An 18089-nucleotide genomic window follows, 5' to 3' on the forward strand; every position below is an offset into this window, starting at 1 on the left:
TGTAGCAGAAGAATCATCCTGAGTACCTAGTTCGCCGTGCTCCCAGAAAGGGAGATGCGTATAGGTGTCTTTAATCAGAAAAAACAAAATCTGCTTCCCTCAGGAGAATTGAAGGACTCTGGAGTTAAGCTCTTCCATTCATTGTGAGGGTCTGGCTGAGGGTGCAGGGGACCGCCCACCAAATTCTGCCTCTCTGGAATAGTGTTCCTCATATGTCCCGAGAATTTATCACGAAAGTGGCTTTGTTGACCTGGAGGAGATGTTTTCCTTCCTCCCTTCCTTCCTTCCTTTTAGGTTTATCTATTTATTTGAGACAGAGAGAGAGCAAGAGAGAATCTCAAGCAGACTCCTAGCTAAGTGCATAGCCTGATGTGGGGCTTGATCCCACGACTCTGAGATCATGACCTGAGCCGAAACCAAGAGTGGGTCCCCCTTAACCGAGTAAGCCACGAAGGTGCCCCAAATTATTCTCCTTTCTATCGATAATTGCATTATCGTCTTCACCACCATTTTCCCTGGGTCCTAGAAGCTCTGCACTGATGCATATTTTTACCTGTGTCTCTTGTTTCTTATAAGTCTGTATTTCCCACTCTTTATTTGTTTTCTTAATTAAAAAGAATAATCCTTTTTATTTTGCTAAGCTACTTTAAATCCTTTTTGGGAGGAAATGGGCCATAAATGTGACATTTATTCCACACAGCATTATTCTCAACCTCACTCCCCCCCACCCCTCACCTGTTTGCCTGGATCCCCCATGGTCCTCATCGTCCTTCTCCTCATTACCAGCTTTGCTCCTAGACCACAATAAAATCAGATCTTTAATCTTTGCCACAGGCCCTGGTGATTATCACAGTGAGACTCTCACTGAATATTGACTGCTTAACTAAGCGAGCCGAGAAGCCTACGGTGGGATCCCGAGGCACTCAGGACATTGAAGCTAGTGAAGAGGGACATAAATACACTTTTAGAACTTGGCTTCACAGTGGGGCAAGCCCTTCATTAAAAGCAAGCAGGGCAATAACATTTTGAGATAGGTATGATTTGTATCTAGGAGAAAATCATGAGGATTGCCTGAACTTAATAATAATACCAGCTGCTGCTATTATTATTATTATTACTATTATCTAGTCAAGTTTGGACTGCATGTCGTTCCTGTACAACCCATCACCACCTTACCTGTCCTCAAACAACTGCCCAGTCCCACACGAGTCTAATTCTTGCTTTTCTGGTTATTAGATTCAATGGGGGTGGGTTGGAGGGCTGCCCCCTGCTGCTTTGTGCTTGAAAATGCAAACTGGGGAGGAGCCTAGATCCTTGGCTTTTCTCAAAAATGGCATGAATTGCCTCAGGAGGATATTTGTCTTTAGTTTTGTTTTCTTACTTTACTACGGAATGCAACCTTCCAAGCAATTCTCTTAGGGTTCTTGGACTCATTTCACAAATGAGCAAACAAACTGAGGCTTGGAGAGACTCAATGATTGACTCATGGGCATTTAACTGGCAGGTGACAGAGTTGAAGTCTTAACCCAGGAGTATTTAACTCTAAGGCACAAAAATATTCTGTCTGGGGTTATACTCTACTAGTCCATCAAAATTAAATACCAAGTTTAGTTTATGTATTACCTTGTGTGTTTCATGTGCTGACATATCAGAAAGTTCATGAAATTTACAGATGATGTGGATCTCATTTTGATCAGAATTTTCCAAACGTGCATATTGAGAACATGAAATATTCTTATAGCAAATGACACACTTTCCTTGTTGCTCATGCGGCATTTTCATTTCTTTACCCTTCTATCTTTGATAAAAGTGCTTCACACGTGTTTTTATTTGAACCTCAGCCATTTAGTGTGACAAGTGGGAGAGCAGGTGCATGATTCCTTCTGACCCTTTTGTGGCTGGAGTGGCCTTTGGGAAATGAGGTCAAGGAGAAACACAATGCTTTCTGATGATCCTTGCCACTGCCAAACTATCTTTGTGTGTCAGATCGTAGGAATACTTTTTTAATCCAATGTAATTTTTCATGCGCTGTTATCCTTTTTGTGTCCTTTTTTGCCCCTGTGACAGATTCAGAGCTGCTTTTGTAAACAAGCTATAGAAGTATACAGCATTCTATGATTACCTGCTTCAGGGAATATTTTGGCAGCAAATCCCTTTCCTAAGTTCTTAGCCATTTGGAATGAAATAATGAGAAAGATAGCTTGTTCTCAGTGAAAGCAGTCACTCTTGGCTAGCTGTGTACCCTCGTAGAGAGATTCTTTTCTTTACAGTTATTAACACATGTGAAAGTGCTAGACTGGCATTACCTAGTGGGCCTTAGCCGTAGCTCTGTGATCAGGTAATAATTACAGTTTTGCAGTAGAAATGATGTATTTGTCAGGTCTCACGTTGGATCTTTATAATGTCCATACGTTTAAAACTTCAAAAAAAAATGAGACAAGTGGAATTGTAATTGCGCTAATTTACAAATACCTTATATATTTATTTCTCCAGTACCTTAGGGTCTGGATATTCTTATATATTATCTTTTCGGTGTTTGCAGCCAATGGGAATTTCTTTGGTAGCTGTAGAGCATATTTTAACCACAGCATCTCTTTTACCTATTTATTTTTGCATAAAAATTTGAAATAGCAATAGGTAATAATAGACACTTAGCCAAGTTATTCCAGCTACTCTAAATTCCTGTTAAGAGTTGGCAGTTATTTTTCCAATTGCTGTATAAATGGGCTGAAGGACATATTCAGCACCTGCCATTTGGGGAATGACTGCCTTTCTTTATAACTCCAGAAATAAGGGTTTCTTCTTCTTTTTTTTTCTTTTTGTAAGATTTTATTTATTTACTTGAGAGAGAGAGAGCATGAGCAGGGTTCGAGAAGGGAAGAGGGAGAAGCAGACTCCCCGCTGAGCAGGAAGCCTGATGCGGGGCTTGATTCCAGGACCCCGGGATCATGACCTGAGCTGAAGGCAGACACTTCATCGACTGAAGAGGGCTTCTGTTAGAATGAAATTCACCCCCATACCTGTTTATTAGGGATATGTAAAATATATACTAGGATGCTAATAATCCATGAGTTGTATAAAATGAATAGGCTCTGGACTGCATTGAGGTTGATTATATATAGGCCTTTCTAATTCTCAGCTGATCTTGTTAATGTCTCGGGTTTGGGGGAAATGCCCTTTGAGAATGTCTGAGTCTATTAAAATAGGGTGTTTGGATTAAATCCCATTACTCTTCATCAGATATCACTCTGGTACATTTGTTCAGTGTAGCTGTCATAACCCCTAGTCACTTATAAAAAACGTGCTTACTGGCTTGTTTTGTATTTTCCTCAAAGATTATAAGCCCCCAGATAGATCTTGTGTGTTTCTCTTACTGTTGTATCTCCATTGCTCTGGACAGGGTCTGGCTGACCTTGGTCCTCAATAAATATTTAGTCAGTGAGTTAACGGAACTGTGTAGCTATTGGCTTCTACACTAGGAGTTTTACTACTGAGTAAGGGTATAAATATAAGTGAGACATTGTGTTGTCTCTGTCCTCGAGATGTTTATGTTGGAAATAAAATAAGGAAAGAATTGTGATATACTGTTAGGGGCATTAAGAAGTCAGTAAACTATTTTTAATTGAATGAAGTGGCAGCACTTTAGAGAGTAGAGAAAGGCAGTTTTGCTGGATGCATTGGTCCTATTTATATATGAACACAGACTTGAAAAAGGCACCCCTCTCTTTAAATTCAATTTAATTTTTTGTTTTTTACTGACATAACATTATATTAGTTTTAGGTGTACAACATAATGATTCAGCGTCTGTGTGTATTGTGAAATGATCACCAAAATAAGTCTAGTTAACATCCATCACCGTAGAGTTACAAAATTTTTTTGCTTGTCATGAGAAAGATCTCGCTTAGCAACTTTCAAATATGCAATACAGTATCATTCAAATATGTAATACAGTATTATTAACTGTAGTCACCATGCTGTACAATTACATCCCCATGACTTATTTATAACTGGAAATTAGTACCTTTTGATTCCCTTTACCTGTTTTGCCCACTCCCATCTTTGGGAAACACCAGTCTGTTCTCTTGGTGGTTTTTTGTTTCATTTTGGTTTTTTGTTGTTTTTTCAAGATTCCACGTGTAAGTGAGATTCTATGGTATTTGTGTTTCTCTGTCTGACTTATTTCACTTAGCATAATACCTCACGTTAAGTTCCGGCCATGTTGTCCAAACAGCAGGATGTCCTCTCTTATGGCTGTGTAATATTCCAGTATGTGTGTGCGTGTGCGTGCAGCTGTGCGCACACATCACATCTTTTTTATCCATTCATCCATTGATAGACACTTAGGTTGTTTCCATATCTTGGGTATTATAAATGATGCTGGTATGAACATGAAGTGCTTATGTCTTTTCAAATTAGTGTTTTCATTTTCCTTGGATAAATACTTGGAAGTGGAATTGCTGGAACGTATGGTAGTTCTTTTTTTAATCCTTTGAGAAACCTCCGTACTGTTTTCCATAAGTAAGTGGCTGTACCAATTTATATTCCCACCAGCAGTGCATAGGGCTCCCCTGTCTCCACGTCCTCGTCAGCTCTTGTTACCTCTTATCTTCTCGATAGCCATTTTCACAGGTGTGAGGTGACCTCTCACTGTGGTTTTAATTAGCATTTCCCTGATGCTTAGCGATGTAGGGCACCTTTTCATGTACCTGTTGGTCTCCTGTGTGTCTTCCTTGGAAAAATGTCTATTCAGATCCTCTACCTGTTAATCAGATTGGTTTTTCTGCTGTTGAGTTCTATGAGTTCTTACCTATTTTTGGATATAAATGCACCACCCCTGTTAACACTCCTTCTAGAACTATCTTCAAAGAAAGGACTGTGCTGGAATTGAAATGTTTGAAAAAAAAAAAAAAGGAGCAATAAAATGATGAAGACAGCTAACCAGGCATGGTTTCAGGAAACTAGTACTTATTATAGGAACTTAATCTTCACAACATTCAGAAAAGATAGGATTTTTATTATCCCCCTTTTTACAAATAAAGGAAGGCACAAGAGCTGAAGTGTCCAGCTCAGCCAGTGCGGTCAGGATTTGAAGTTGTGTTCTTCAGCCCTGTCCTCACTTAGTTGCCTCATCCCACTGCGTTCCAGTGTTGCGATCTGGTGGATTTCTTGTCTCGTTTGTGAAGTGAACCATGGGTGGGATGGACTGAACATTTTCCAGTTCCATCTCAGCCTCATAATTATACATCTTGGGAAGAGTATTGGATGCAGAACAGGGTTGAAAAACTCATCTGGGATCTTCTGGGATGATCAAAATACATCTGCTGAAAGGGCCTTGGCTTTCTTGCTTGCCTTTGGGGCTTAACACCTTTGGTACTTGCTTCTTGATTAGAGGACCAGGCAGCTTGTAAATCCTCTGATCCTGCCTCTGGAATGCTTTTGTAGTTCTTTCTGCCATAGGTCTCCCTCTCATGAACATTTTGCTCAATACCAAACCCCCTTGACACCAGTATGTCTCGTTAGCCTGGACTATTCCTTGCATTTCTCTGACATAGGACATACAAGTCAGCGTCAAGAGTTAATGGACACTTTGCTGGCGCTGACAGATGTTTACATCTGTGAGTGAGGAACTGAACTTAATAAAAGGAATTCAGTAAATGAAACAAAACAAGTGCTGGAAAAGTGAGCCCCTCTTAGGATCCGTTTATTTCGTGGCCCTGGATCTTAAAGCATTCATCAAGCTGGGAGGAACGGAAGAAGTTCATTCGAGGTAGTGGAAACCGTATGTGCGAAGACCCATCCGGTGGCCCAGCCCATGGGGGGAACTCATAGTAGCTGGACACACCTAGAGTTTTGGACGTATCAGGATACTAAAAGAGGTGGCCATGTGTATTTCTTAATAGTCATACTGAGTTAACACTTACACAGAAAAGGGTGTTTATAAATGTTTTCCCAGACAAAGAGTTGAGATCTCTTTAGTCTGGGAACCATGGGCTATCTTTCCCTTCTCCTTGATTAATTTAATTGCCTTTTTTTCCCGCTTGTCAAATGGGTTACCACCTGCCATCCTTCACCAATGAGTTGGGGATTATTTACTGTTGGAAGCTAAATGTTACCAAATGGTCATAACCGAATGTACTATGCCTATCTGAAAACGTTTCAGTGAGAAAATATAAAGTGGCCGTTGGGTTTTCACGTGAACATGGAGCCTGAAGGCCAATCTGGGTGTCTCATTGTGATTTTGATTACGTGTAAACCATCCTGCATTGGTTTTAAAAGTCTGTCTTTTCTCTCCTGCACACCTGCTAGCTAGGCGATGTGATGGTTGACATCGCAAGCAATATCGTGTTGGCTGATGAGCGTGTCCTGTGGCTGGCGCAGAGAGAAGCAAAGGCCTGCAGTAGAATTGTTCAGTGTTTACAGCGCATCGCTACATACCGATTAGCAAATGGAGCTCATGTTTATTCAACAGTAAGTGTAACATTGTTCTAGAATTCCAAGAAAAAAATTCGTTGAAAGCCAACTTAAAAAGGATAGGTTGTTTTTTTTTTTTTTTCTTCATGGTAGGGAGGGTATTTTCCATTACTGCCGATTATTGCAGAATTTTCTGTTGTCTAACAGTTTAAAGCTCATTTTGCTTTTGAGTTATCTGTTTTTTTTGGTACCTGGAAAATACTTTCTTAATTTGCCATTTGAAAGGTTCTCATCGTTTAATCTAAAACCAAATCAGCACACGGTAGGTTTGCTTACTGTCTGTCATCGACCTACCGTCCAGCCCAGCGAGTGCTCTGTTCTGGCCTTGAGGGATGCTTTGAGAGAGTGCCTGATTGCTTGCCCAGGTTCCAATTTCAAAAGAGAACTGGGAGGCCCTCCAACCCCCGTGAACTCTTGGCATTTCCAGTCGGTCTCGCTCTTGGAATGATGGGTATTTATATTTAATAATCACTCAGTTAAATAGTATTAAATTTTATTTGTGCTAAATTGAGCTGGTATCCTGCTGACTTTTTCTAAAAATGTGGTGAAACGTAAATAATGTGTCATTCCCTTATGACTCACACTCTGATCTGGTCCATGGTTTTCATTTCCTAATTATTTCAGTGAGTTCATAGAATATTCTAGACTTCCTCCTGTGATTTTATACAATTAAAGATTACTGTTTTCCCAAAGATCCTTGGGATCTTTTTGATGATACCGTGTTTTATTGTTCCTTTTGCTCAGTGAAGCTTAGGATTACCTCCTTGAGTAGGAAATGGAATGGAGGAGGGCTACTGTGACTGCTGTCCTAGCAATGTAGTTCAGGGTTTTCTCTCTCAGGTACGTGACCTTACCTGAAACCAGCTGGCCATTTTTATGGCCACATTTGGTTCTACCTGGTCATTTAGATCCATTTTAAACCCCATGCTTTTGCCTAACTACTCAGCTCCAAGAACTTCTTCCTTTCTCTGACCCTCCTGGGTTCTTCAGAGAACTCAAGGATATAATAAAAGTGCATTGCAGGTGTCTGCACTCCACTTCAAAGTGTAAAAATTATGCATCTTTAATAGGATACAGCTTCCACGGTACCTGAAAATTGCAGTTTTCTTTCTTTTGACTGAGGTTTCACATATTTGTCATAATTCTATGTATCTCTGCTCAACGAAAGAATGAAATGTCATTTGTTAACAAGTACAATTGAAGTTAGTAAGATTTTTCACAGTGTGTCATCTGCACGACAGAAGTTAAGGCAAAGATTTGTTAATCTTGAATATTTGGGGGAACCACCAATTCTTTTCTACCATGCATATGGTGCTTGGCAGATTCTGTGTGGCCTTTTATATTTTTTAAATTTGTATCTTATCTTCCTAATAGATTTTACACACCTTACACAGAAATTTTATGCTTAAAAAATTAGGCACTTAGAATGGTGCCTTGCCTATACAGTAAGCTTCACTAGTCATCCTTAAAGAGAGGACGGAGATGCTGTCTGCCTGCAAAGAGTGAACTCGAACTCCCCTTAACAGAAAAGAGTGAATATGACATGAAGTGTCAAGGAGAGTTTTATTTTTTTTGTTTTTTAATTTTACTTTTTAAATTTTTATTTAAGTAATCTCCGCACTCAACGTGACTCCAGCTCATGACCCCAAGATCAAGAGTCGCATGCTTTGCCAGCTGAGCCAGCCGAGTGCCCCAGAACGAGGCGACTGTTAAAAGTGTATTTCTCAGGGGCACCTGGGTGGTTCAGTCGGTTAAGTGTCTGCCTTCAGTTTAGGTCATGATCACAGGGTCGTGAGATCATGCCCCACAGTGGGCTTCCTGCTCAGTGGGGAACCTGCTTCTCCCTTTCCCTCTGCCTGCTGCTTCCCCTACTCTCTCTGTCTCTGTCAAATAAATAAATAAAATCTAAAAAAAAAAAAAACGTATTTCTCAAACCCTGGTACTCCTCTTGTATTATCATTAAGGGAGTCCCCTGATTTCTCTAGGTTTTTTTTTTTTTTTTGGTAAGACACTTTCATTTTTAGCTTATAGTTTCCTACAAAGTGCTCTTTAAATGATTTTTAATAGATTTCTCACTTATCTCTGATCCTCCATACTTTACGCCTTGTTTCCTCACTTGGTATGTGTCTAGTTTAGAATATCCTTTTGTTTTCAGCATCTTTTTTATGTGCCAGTTACCTGCACAGTGTCTTTGTTAAATTAGAAGGTGAGCTTTTGCCTCTAGCTTATGTACAGTGTTTTGTGTTTGAAAACTCTTGGAAAGTGCTTTTCCCTCATGCTGTAAATCTTTCATAACTCCTGTTTGATTGACTTTTGAAGTATTCACCCAATATTGCTCTGGAAGCTTATGTCATCAAGGCCGCGGGCTTCACTGGGATGACGTGCACCGTGTTCCAGAAGGTGGCAGCCGCTGACCGGACAGGCCTTTCCGAGTATGGGAGGCGGGACCCGGATGGAAACCTGGATAAGCAGCTGAGCTTTAAGTGCAATGTTTCAAATACATTTTCAAGTCTGGCACTAAAGGTATGTTATATTCTAGAAGCATTTAAGACCCTTTACTGTTAGTACTGTCAGATTAGAATACTCAAAATGGTTTGTTTTGCAAAATAACCTTATCAGAAGCTATTTGGCAGTGGGGTGGGTATTGGTATTATTTGGCTGTTGTTTGAAAAGAAATTCAGACGAGGAAGGGACATGCTATGATTTTCATGGGCCTACACACTTTTGTCCTTTGGACCCCATTCTCCACACAAAAATATCAAAATTATACTTTATGATTGCATGTGGTAAAAAGATGAATATATTAATACATATTAGAACATTTTCTTTGACCTGAAAGTTCATTTTTATGCTCCCGATTTTAAAGACATGAAAACATTTTCGTAGACCTCCTCAAAGTATTGTGTGCTCTTGGCTCTGTGCCCACTGGACCTAATGGAAAAGCCAGCCTTGAGATCAGGCATTTAATCAGGCAATCTGTAGATCAAGATTTTTGGCAAAGAAGTGCAAACATGTGATCTGTCTTCAGAAAATGTGTGTTTTATTGCAGCAAGCAAAATGAAAAGCATTTTTATTGAGTTTTAACATTTGGGGTATAGATGTGTTTCATTAAACTACATTGAAGGTACAATTCCAACACCCTGATGGAACCACATTTTCTCATTTAACTTTGTGTGGCCATGTGTAACTATGTTCTCTGTGGATTTTAATTACATAGTATATTCTTTGTTTGTGGGTTGTCCCTGAATTATATCACAACCAGTATTGCATTCACTTTAAAGGCTTCGTGGTAATTGATCAAACGGTTGTTAGGTGTCCTAGTACTTTGTGGGGACTCAGTAAATGTTGGATGGCTGGCTGGCTGGATGGATGGATGTGTGCATTCAGTAAATATTGAATGGATGGATGGATGGATGGATGGATGTGGGCACTCAGTAAATATTGAATGAATGAATGAATGAAAATTAACATTATTTTGTTATACTTTGCTGTGGGTGACCTCCATAAGGAGAGCTGGTTTGCCAAATTTAGAAATAGTCCACCCCCCCCCCCAGCCCAAGACAGTCTCAGCTAGGTCAGAATGTCTATTGATAATATATTTACTTGATATAACATACTCAGAGGAAAATTGGCAAGATTTATTTGTGACTCTTCGCTCTGGGGGGGGTACTTAACGCACCCACCCATACTCCTGCAGACCTGCTGTTTTCCTTATTGTGCTGTTCGCCAGTAAGAACATACCACAGAAGGCAGAGAAACAGCATCGCACACCAGCCCAAGAGAGAGAGGCATGTGTCTTTGAGGAGCACTTAAAATTGATGAACCCTTCTATCTTATATGATCATAGTTGGTAGAAAGGGATTACAAATGATGAAACCCTACATTTCATCAATTTCACAAGCTACCCTTCTGGGTAAGGAGAGTTTCTACCTGTCAGAGTAGAGAGCTTTAAATGAACACACTCAGATTTGTCAATTTCATACTATTCTATCCTTTTAAGATCATCTGTGGCCAGAAACCAAGGACACATTACACTATTATTCATGCTTCATTGATGGACATGATTAAACCAAGTGAGAAAGGAATATATCCTTCATGACATAAATTAGTTAAAAATTATAACATCAACAGAGCAAAATGCTTTAACACTTTAATAGAAAACTTACTTTACATTTTTAACTTTATTATATTAGGGCAATTTTTACTCTTTTTGCATGCGTTTTTTTTTTATGCCTTGCATATACTAAGATATCACTAACACCTCCTAATTGATGATATTACCTTTGAATGGGAGAATATGCTAACATATGAAGTTAAACCTCTAAAAAGTCAGTTCTGTTAGCAATAGGAGCCTCACTTGAATTGCTCCCTACGTATTTCTTCAATCTCTGCCCTTCTGTCTTTGTACCATCACAGTCTGGTTTGGAATTCTGTATTACCCAAACCATTGTGACTTCCCATTTAGTCTTTGGGTCTCTAGGCTCTTCCTTAAAATCCATCCTTCTCATACAGATTAGTCTACCTAGGCCTACCTGATGTTCGACCAGCATGTACCAATGCAACCAGGATAGTCAGTAAGATACTGAAATACTTCCTTACCCTGTAGCAAAATTAGCCGCTGTGCCAGTTCCTGAGTGCCTGCCCCGCTGGTCCTCCGAGGAGCACCACCCAGTCCGTCCATCCTTTAGCAACTTGAGGGCCTCCAGGAGCCTTCCCATTTGCGGGAGCTGTGCAGGTTGTCCATATCTGCATCATTTCAGGTGGTTACTATTGTTAGCATGATCCTGGATCTACCCGGCATGGAAATTGACCTTGCTCATCGCCTGATAGCTACTCCGTGTCTGTCTGGAGGCTGGCCATGGGTAGCCTTCTCATTTGGCATTTATCTGCACTCCTGCCACACAGCTCTTCCTGCCCTCTTTCTTGGGTCCAGTAACAGCAGACCTCCTTTGGCTCCTCTTCCAGCCGTTGGCCAGTCTCATGCTAATTCTTCTAGAATTCCCAGCTCCTCCTCTTCCCTTTCCTGGGCTATTCGGCTGTGTGCAGAAATGTCACCTTCAAGAAACCGTGACTGAATACTACCCTGTCAGTCCTCTCCTACCCTCATCTCCTTTATTTCTCTTGCATACTTTGCCTGTAACACTCTTCTCTTCTCTTTGTCATTGCACGTGATACACAGGAGCCAAATGGGTTTTGTGGCTCCTTTACCAGACCGAGGATTGCTTGAGGGCAGAACTAGGGCTTGAGTCGGCAGTGAGTTCCAGTGCCTGGCCTCAGTCGCGGGGTCACCGCGAGACTGAAGTAGCTGTCAGCTGACTCTTACAACACCGAATTTCTGCTGTTGTCTTCACCGAATGCTTCCTTCCCTCGTTAGTACATCACAGACTATGCTAGCATCACCAGACAGTACCTGTTTTTGATACATGACTAAGAGCTTTTAGAACTTGCTGGTGTTTTGAGTTCAGTTGTAATATAGCCTAAAAGAACTGGTTCTTTAATGTTTTCTTGACTGTAATGTAAAAATCAGTGTTTCTCTATGCATTCCCTATTTCCCTCATTCTCAACCCCTAGGGTTTTAGCCCAACTAAAGTTCTTTAACTTTCCAGACCAGTCGTGTATGTCTTTATGCCCCCTCCCTCCTTTTTGCCTCTTCTCCTGCCCTCGGTCCCTCACCCCTGCCTGGTGAAAGCCTTGCTGCTGTGTTTCTAAGACTCCATTCAAATAGTACCTTCCTTCTCTTCCTGAGAATTCATCACTGCCTGTTAGTTTCATAGTGCTTTGTTCGTCCTCCAGAATAATTAGAAGCTATTATGGATAGCTGATTAGAAGGTATCATGGCAAGTTGAGTTATAGTGAGAAGCCATGGGATATGGTGATAGAGAATGTGGTCTCTTCTTCTCCCCCACTTAACAGCTGTGCAAACTTGGGAAAGTACCTTAACCTCTCTGAATCTCAGTTCCTCATTGGTTACATAGGCATCATGAAATAGTACATAGCTCAAAGGGTTATTGAGAGGATTAAATGAGACAAATGTGTAGACATTCATAGTAGTGTCCAGCACAGAATAAGCACTTAATACATGTTCTTAGTATTGTTTTATTGTTGTTGTCTCTCCCTTGTTAGATTATGAATGTTTGAGGCAGGGACCATGGCTTACTCATCGTGTTATCTCCAGAGTGCCTAGCACAGAGCAACGAAACATCCAGTAAATACTGTTGGATAAAATTTAACAGCCAAAGCTTTAATTAGCAAGGAAAGTTAGTTAAAAACTTGATTCTGAAGGCAAACGTAATCCCTGTTAATTTTTAGCAGTGAGATAATCAAAAAGTGGTACGCACTTAATAACTAATTATACACAAGAAAAGTAGGACGTATTGTATCTATCTGTTTAAAATCAAGTTAAGACAACATGAGTAAATTAGTATTTTTATTATTTGTTTTAGTATTTTACTGTTTTAAGGCAGGTGCCTCTTTGACTTATTCCAGTTTTACTGTTAGAATTCTATAGAAGTGAGCAAAATTAGGATTTCAGGAAATTTTAATTTATTAATTCCATAGTAGCAGAAGTTCACATTGTTTCAGAAGGAAAGGTGTTAAAATCTAGTGGAAGTATTTGAATTAATATCCTTTATGATGTGCATTTTCTTCCTGGTTTAATGTCATTGTAAGTAGGGAAATATACACGAATTTTGCAAATAAAATAATAAAAGCTCTATGATAACATCCATTTCATGTATGTTCATACCTTGTCGATTTTTAGTATTGAAATTAAGACTTAAAGTGAATTGTGGAAGTCAAAATATGTTGAGGGTCTAGGTGATTGTTGGTAAGTCCATTATTTGAAGGCATTTTCTGTCTCCCCAGCCTCCAGATAACCACCCGTCACACTGAGGCAGTAATAGTCATAGAAGTACCACCCACGGTTATGTAGTCTCTTGTGCTTGTCACGGTCATGATCCCCTGTGGTTCTCACAGCCATTTGTTAGAACGATCATTCCATGCCTGTGACAGAGGAGACCCAGAGAGCGTAAACAAAATTGTGCCGTGTTAGGGGGCCACGAAACGCTGAGGCTGGGACCCACATCCTGGTTTCTTGTTTCAGATCTTATGTTCCTTTCCCAGGGGTGGCATGTGACCTGCAATAATGAACATGAGACCCCAAAAACATATATTTCCCGAAGGGATTTAAGAGCGCCTTTTTCTGATTCATTAGCTGTAATTGCCACGTCTGTTTCCATTGCTATGATCCATACATTTTAGAATGAATAGATGGTTAAATAAAATGACAGACTGGTTCCTTGCCTAGAAGTCAAGTGGCAGGCAAAAGGTAAAATCATGATAAATGTAACAAATGAATGTGATTTGGTTCATGAGATTTACAACTTTTCCATAATAAACAATCACTTCTTTTAAAGAAATGAAATATACAAATATTATATTCTTACTATAAAAATCCAGACATTATTCATCATTGATTCAGTTTTTCCAGCGCTCCTAGCCATCCTCTGTCCATCCCAGAGCCCCTGTAATTATTATTGAGGCATATTCCATATTGGACTTCAAAGGGTATTTTAGAAGCCAAAGTATGTAGCTTTCATCTCTTGGTGATCTATTCATACTCCTCTGACTTTTTATAATTTGTTGTTGTTTGGATGGTTTTACAAGTTTAAACTTTGGTAGAAAACATTTTCTGACTTCTAGAAATCATAGATGTCATTTCCTCTTCCAGCTCTTTTAGAAAATGCCAGTATGGGGGCGCCTGGGTGGCATAGCGGTTGGGCGTTTGCCTTCGGCTCAGGGCGTGATCCCGGCGTTATGGGATCGAGCCCCACATCAGGCTCCTCCCATGAGCCTGCTTCTTCCTCTCCCACTCCCCCTGGCTTGTGTTCCCTCTCTCGCTGGCTGTCTCTATCTCTGTCAAATAAATAAAATCTTTAAAAAAAAAAAAAAAAGAAAATGCCAGTATGTCTTCTTTTTAAAATTAATTTGATAACCCATAACTTTCCCAGAGAGTTGTGCTTTGCTTTTGAGTCGTTTTGTGTTCACGATGAAGTTATTTTATTGATCTCATAGTTCTTAAGTTTTAATAAATGTCTAGTATGTAACGCTTTATCAGGATTTTGACCTAGTTATCTGTTGATGTTTTTCCTTTTTTGCATACCTCATTTCACACTTCAGATAAATTTATATACAGAATAGAAATTTACTGGATGAATTTATAACAGACTTTGTGTCTCCATCAGGTTATTAATTATGTTTCTAAGTGAGAATAGTAGAAAACTTTTTGTGAATGTTTCTTAGGCAAAATATTTCTACCAACTATCTTCTTGGCATCTCCAGTTTAAAAGAAGTATTCAAACTTCCAATATTCAAACTATCAAAATACTTTATTCAGCAGATATTTGTGTATGTCCAGTGTGTTCCAGCATTGTTCTAAGCACAGCTGTTAAAAACTCATTTTAAAGTTAATCACTTGCTTAAATGGAACCTTTTTAAAAATATAATCATGCCATACAGACTTTCATTAGTTTTACAAACAGTGGGTTACTTTTATCAAATACATGTGCCAGGAACAATTATTAACATAGGGGGTCCGGAAAAATAAGTGAGATGATCTGCACTCAAAAATCCTGCCACTATAGTTCAAGGGGCAGACAGTGAGTTGCACTGTGATATTGCACGTATTAGTTGAGATAGAGATGTGTGCAGAATGCCACTTGAAGCCAGAAGAGAGAGCAGCGCACTGGAAAAGCAGTGTACTGAGGAGTCATGTAATTAATCATCCAAAAAAGCCCCACGTTAAAGTTGTCTTTCTCCTGGCTGTCCCCCGCTCTTACTCTGATCCATCTTTAACATTGCCTGCAGAATTATCTTGCTAGAAATCAGATCTACCCCGTTCAGGAGTTTGCCAAACAAAAGAACAGCAGAGCATTTCAGCAAGGGGTCCTGGCGTGTGCAGCGCTCACAAGTGTTATGAAAAATGTAGGAAATCTCAAGGCTTGATACATTCAGGGTGGCCAGGTTACAGGTGGTGGTATAGGGAATGTTAGAGAAGAAGTTGAGATGTAGATTTTAGCCAAATCATATGATGTACTTAGGATTGAGGGGGCAGTATTCTCTAAACATTGGAGAACTGGGGTGTTCTTTAAATGAATATAAGATCAAATGTGTTTCTTAGGAGGAAATTCTGTTGGCAATGTGGACATTGGATGGGAGAGAGATTGATGTCAAGAGAAAAACTTTGTGATTAATTCTTAAAACAGGGAATTTTTTTAGGTGGTTAATTATTTGCCTCCTTGGTATACAGATTTATTTTTTATCGACTGCTGAATAATTTATAGTTTAACAATCCCTAATAAAGAAGTATGTCAAACATTCAGTGATCAGCCAGCATTTCCAGCTGTTCTGTTTGTTGTTATGTTTTTCTAACTTGATTTCTAACATGTTTCTTAGTCTCAGGGGCACTTCTGCTAAAATCAGAGTTTGCTTGACTCTAAGTTTCTAATAAGTCTGTAGAATTTCTTTTTGTTGACAGTTTGAATCCATCCTAAAACCCCTTAGAGTTCCATAAGTCCAAATTAATTAAACTCACATTTGCAGTAAGCTGCATAAGTGCTTATTCTATAATTGGTCGTTGCACAATTGATAGAAAGATTGATCACTGAGATCCCTGATCTGTTTAATGCTTTTGACGTCAGCAGTATTTGTTATCATGGGAAAATTCACTTTATTGTCTGAAATAATTCCTTGTTTACGACTTTAACTCTTTGAAATAGAGTTTGCATTTCTCTTTATTTTATCCTTCCTCTGTGCTTTGGTGTGGAGTTCAGATATTTCACGTCCCTGATAAATTGTTCTGACTATTAAATTTCATATACATCCACTTAGAAAGCTGTTCAGTAGCATGCAGTTAGAAAACACTCGTGACCATCTGAACTATTCTTTCTGGTTCCTGCATGCTAATATGGCAACCTTTCTCTGATTTTGTTTTTTATGTATATTCAGAATACTATCGTCGAGGCTTCTATTCAGTTTCCTCCTTCCCTTTTCTCACCAAAGCAAAAAAGGGAAGTCAGACCCACTGATGACTCTCTCTATAAGCTTCAGCTCCTCGCCTTCCGCAACGGAAAGCTTTTCCCAGCCACTGGGAATTCAACAAATTTGGCTGACGATGGAAAACGGCGTTCGGTGGTTACCCCCGTGATTCTCACCAAAATAGGTTTGTTACATGGTTTCTGGTCTCCTGTAGTGACTGGACAGTGGGAGTTAATGAGAGCCCGTACCTCAAAAATGCTTATTTTTGTCCCTTCTCATTTTAATGAGTCCCTAGTGAAAAAAGATACCGCAGAGTACCCATTCGTTTGTAAGTCGACGTTTAATTGTTTCTGAAGTTTGTTTCAGAAATATTTTCATTTCCCATTTTCTCCAGATGGTATGAACGTGGATACCCACCACATCCCTGTTAATGTGACGCTGCGTCGAATCGCGCACGGAGCAGATGCCGTGGCCGCCCAGTGGGATTTCGATTTGCTGAACGGACAAGGAGGCTGGAAGTCAGATGGGTGCCATATACTCTACTCGGATGAAAATATCACCACCATTCGGTGCTACTCCCTTAGTAACTATGCAGTTTTAATGGTACGGCAGTTGTTAACTTTATGCATAAACACTGAATTTCCTCATTTTTTCCCTAAGCGTAGTTAAGCCCCAGTGAAGATTCTTTTTTTGAACTTTTAATATAAATTGTTACCTTTCTATAAGAGGTGATATTTGGGGTAGTTCCGAATTTAAAGGGAAATTAAGTGACGACCGAGTGCCATGTATGGGATTGAACTTGGTTATAGAGATTTTCAGTATATAAGTCAATCAGTTCCACTAAACTTTGACTTTCTGAAATTTGAAGACATTTTGGGTCCGTAGAGTTCAACTCTTAACCAGGAAAGAGTGACTCATTTGCCCAAAGATACGCAGTGAATAATGAGAGATTTTCCTTCTTTGCCATCTAGCCTTTTTCTCACACTATACAGCATAAGTTTTAGACTCTTGAATTTAGAGTAACTATGGCAATTTAAATTTAGTCACGGTAAGTGACAATATGGCCCAGGTCATGTCTTTTCACTGTTAATGCTAATTGAGCTAATGTTGTTTTCTGTTATTTACCTATTCATACCTGTTAGTCTGTGGTAGTCAGTTTCTTTAGTCTCAGGGAAACTAAAATGTATAGATGTATATAAATGTGTATATGAATGTATGGGTGACTTAAGTATATCTGATTCCTGAGCTGGTAGGTGTGAAATTAGATATACTAGTTGATATTTTATATGACAGTATATATATGGTAGACCTGCATTTGGATGAACAGGGGAAGGAATTACTTAGGAACCTGAAAGACAGTTTTGAGAAATGGCATGAGGCTAGCCTGGGAGCGAGGACGCTTATGTTTCTGTTCCTGCCTCTAGCTCTGAATCTGTTATCTAGACGTTATTTCATCAAAGCACTAAATAATCTTGAAACATGATATATCTTACTTTTTGTAAATCCTTCTTTTCTTAACAAAACAAAAGCATGGGGCTCCTGGGTGGCTCAGTTGGTGAAGCGTCTGACTCTTGAGTTCAGC

At 39.5% G+C, this 18089-nt stretch overlaps 1 protein-coding gene across 1 annotated transcript in view; it reads left to right on the top strand.

The window, feature by feature from the left end:
- The window catches only part of ADGRA3 (adhesion G protein-coupled receptor A3), a 132597-nt gene that overhangs the window by 91112 nt on the left and 23396 nt on the right, over positions 1-18089 (top strand). Inside the window, exons 11-14 of the mRNA XM_034670963.1 lie at positions 6308-6469; positions 8792-8995; positions 16478-16691; positions 16902-17110. Of these exons, the coding sequence (XP_034526854.1) occupies positions 6308-6469; positions 8792-8995; positions 16478-16691; positions 16902-17110 (789 nt within the window). The remainder of the gene's footprint in view (positions 1-6307; positions 6470-8791; positions 8996-16477; positions 16692-16901; positions 17111-18089) is intronic.

The sequence above is a fragment of the Ailuropoda melanoleuca genome, chromosome 11, assembly GCF_002007445.2.
Source record: "Ailuropoda melanoleuca isolate Jingjing chromosome 11, ASM200744v2, whole genome shotgun sequence".
Taxonomy (NCBI): Eukaryota; Metazoa; Chordata; class Mammalia; order Carnivora; family Ursidae; genus Ailuropoda; species Ailuropoda melanoleuca.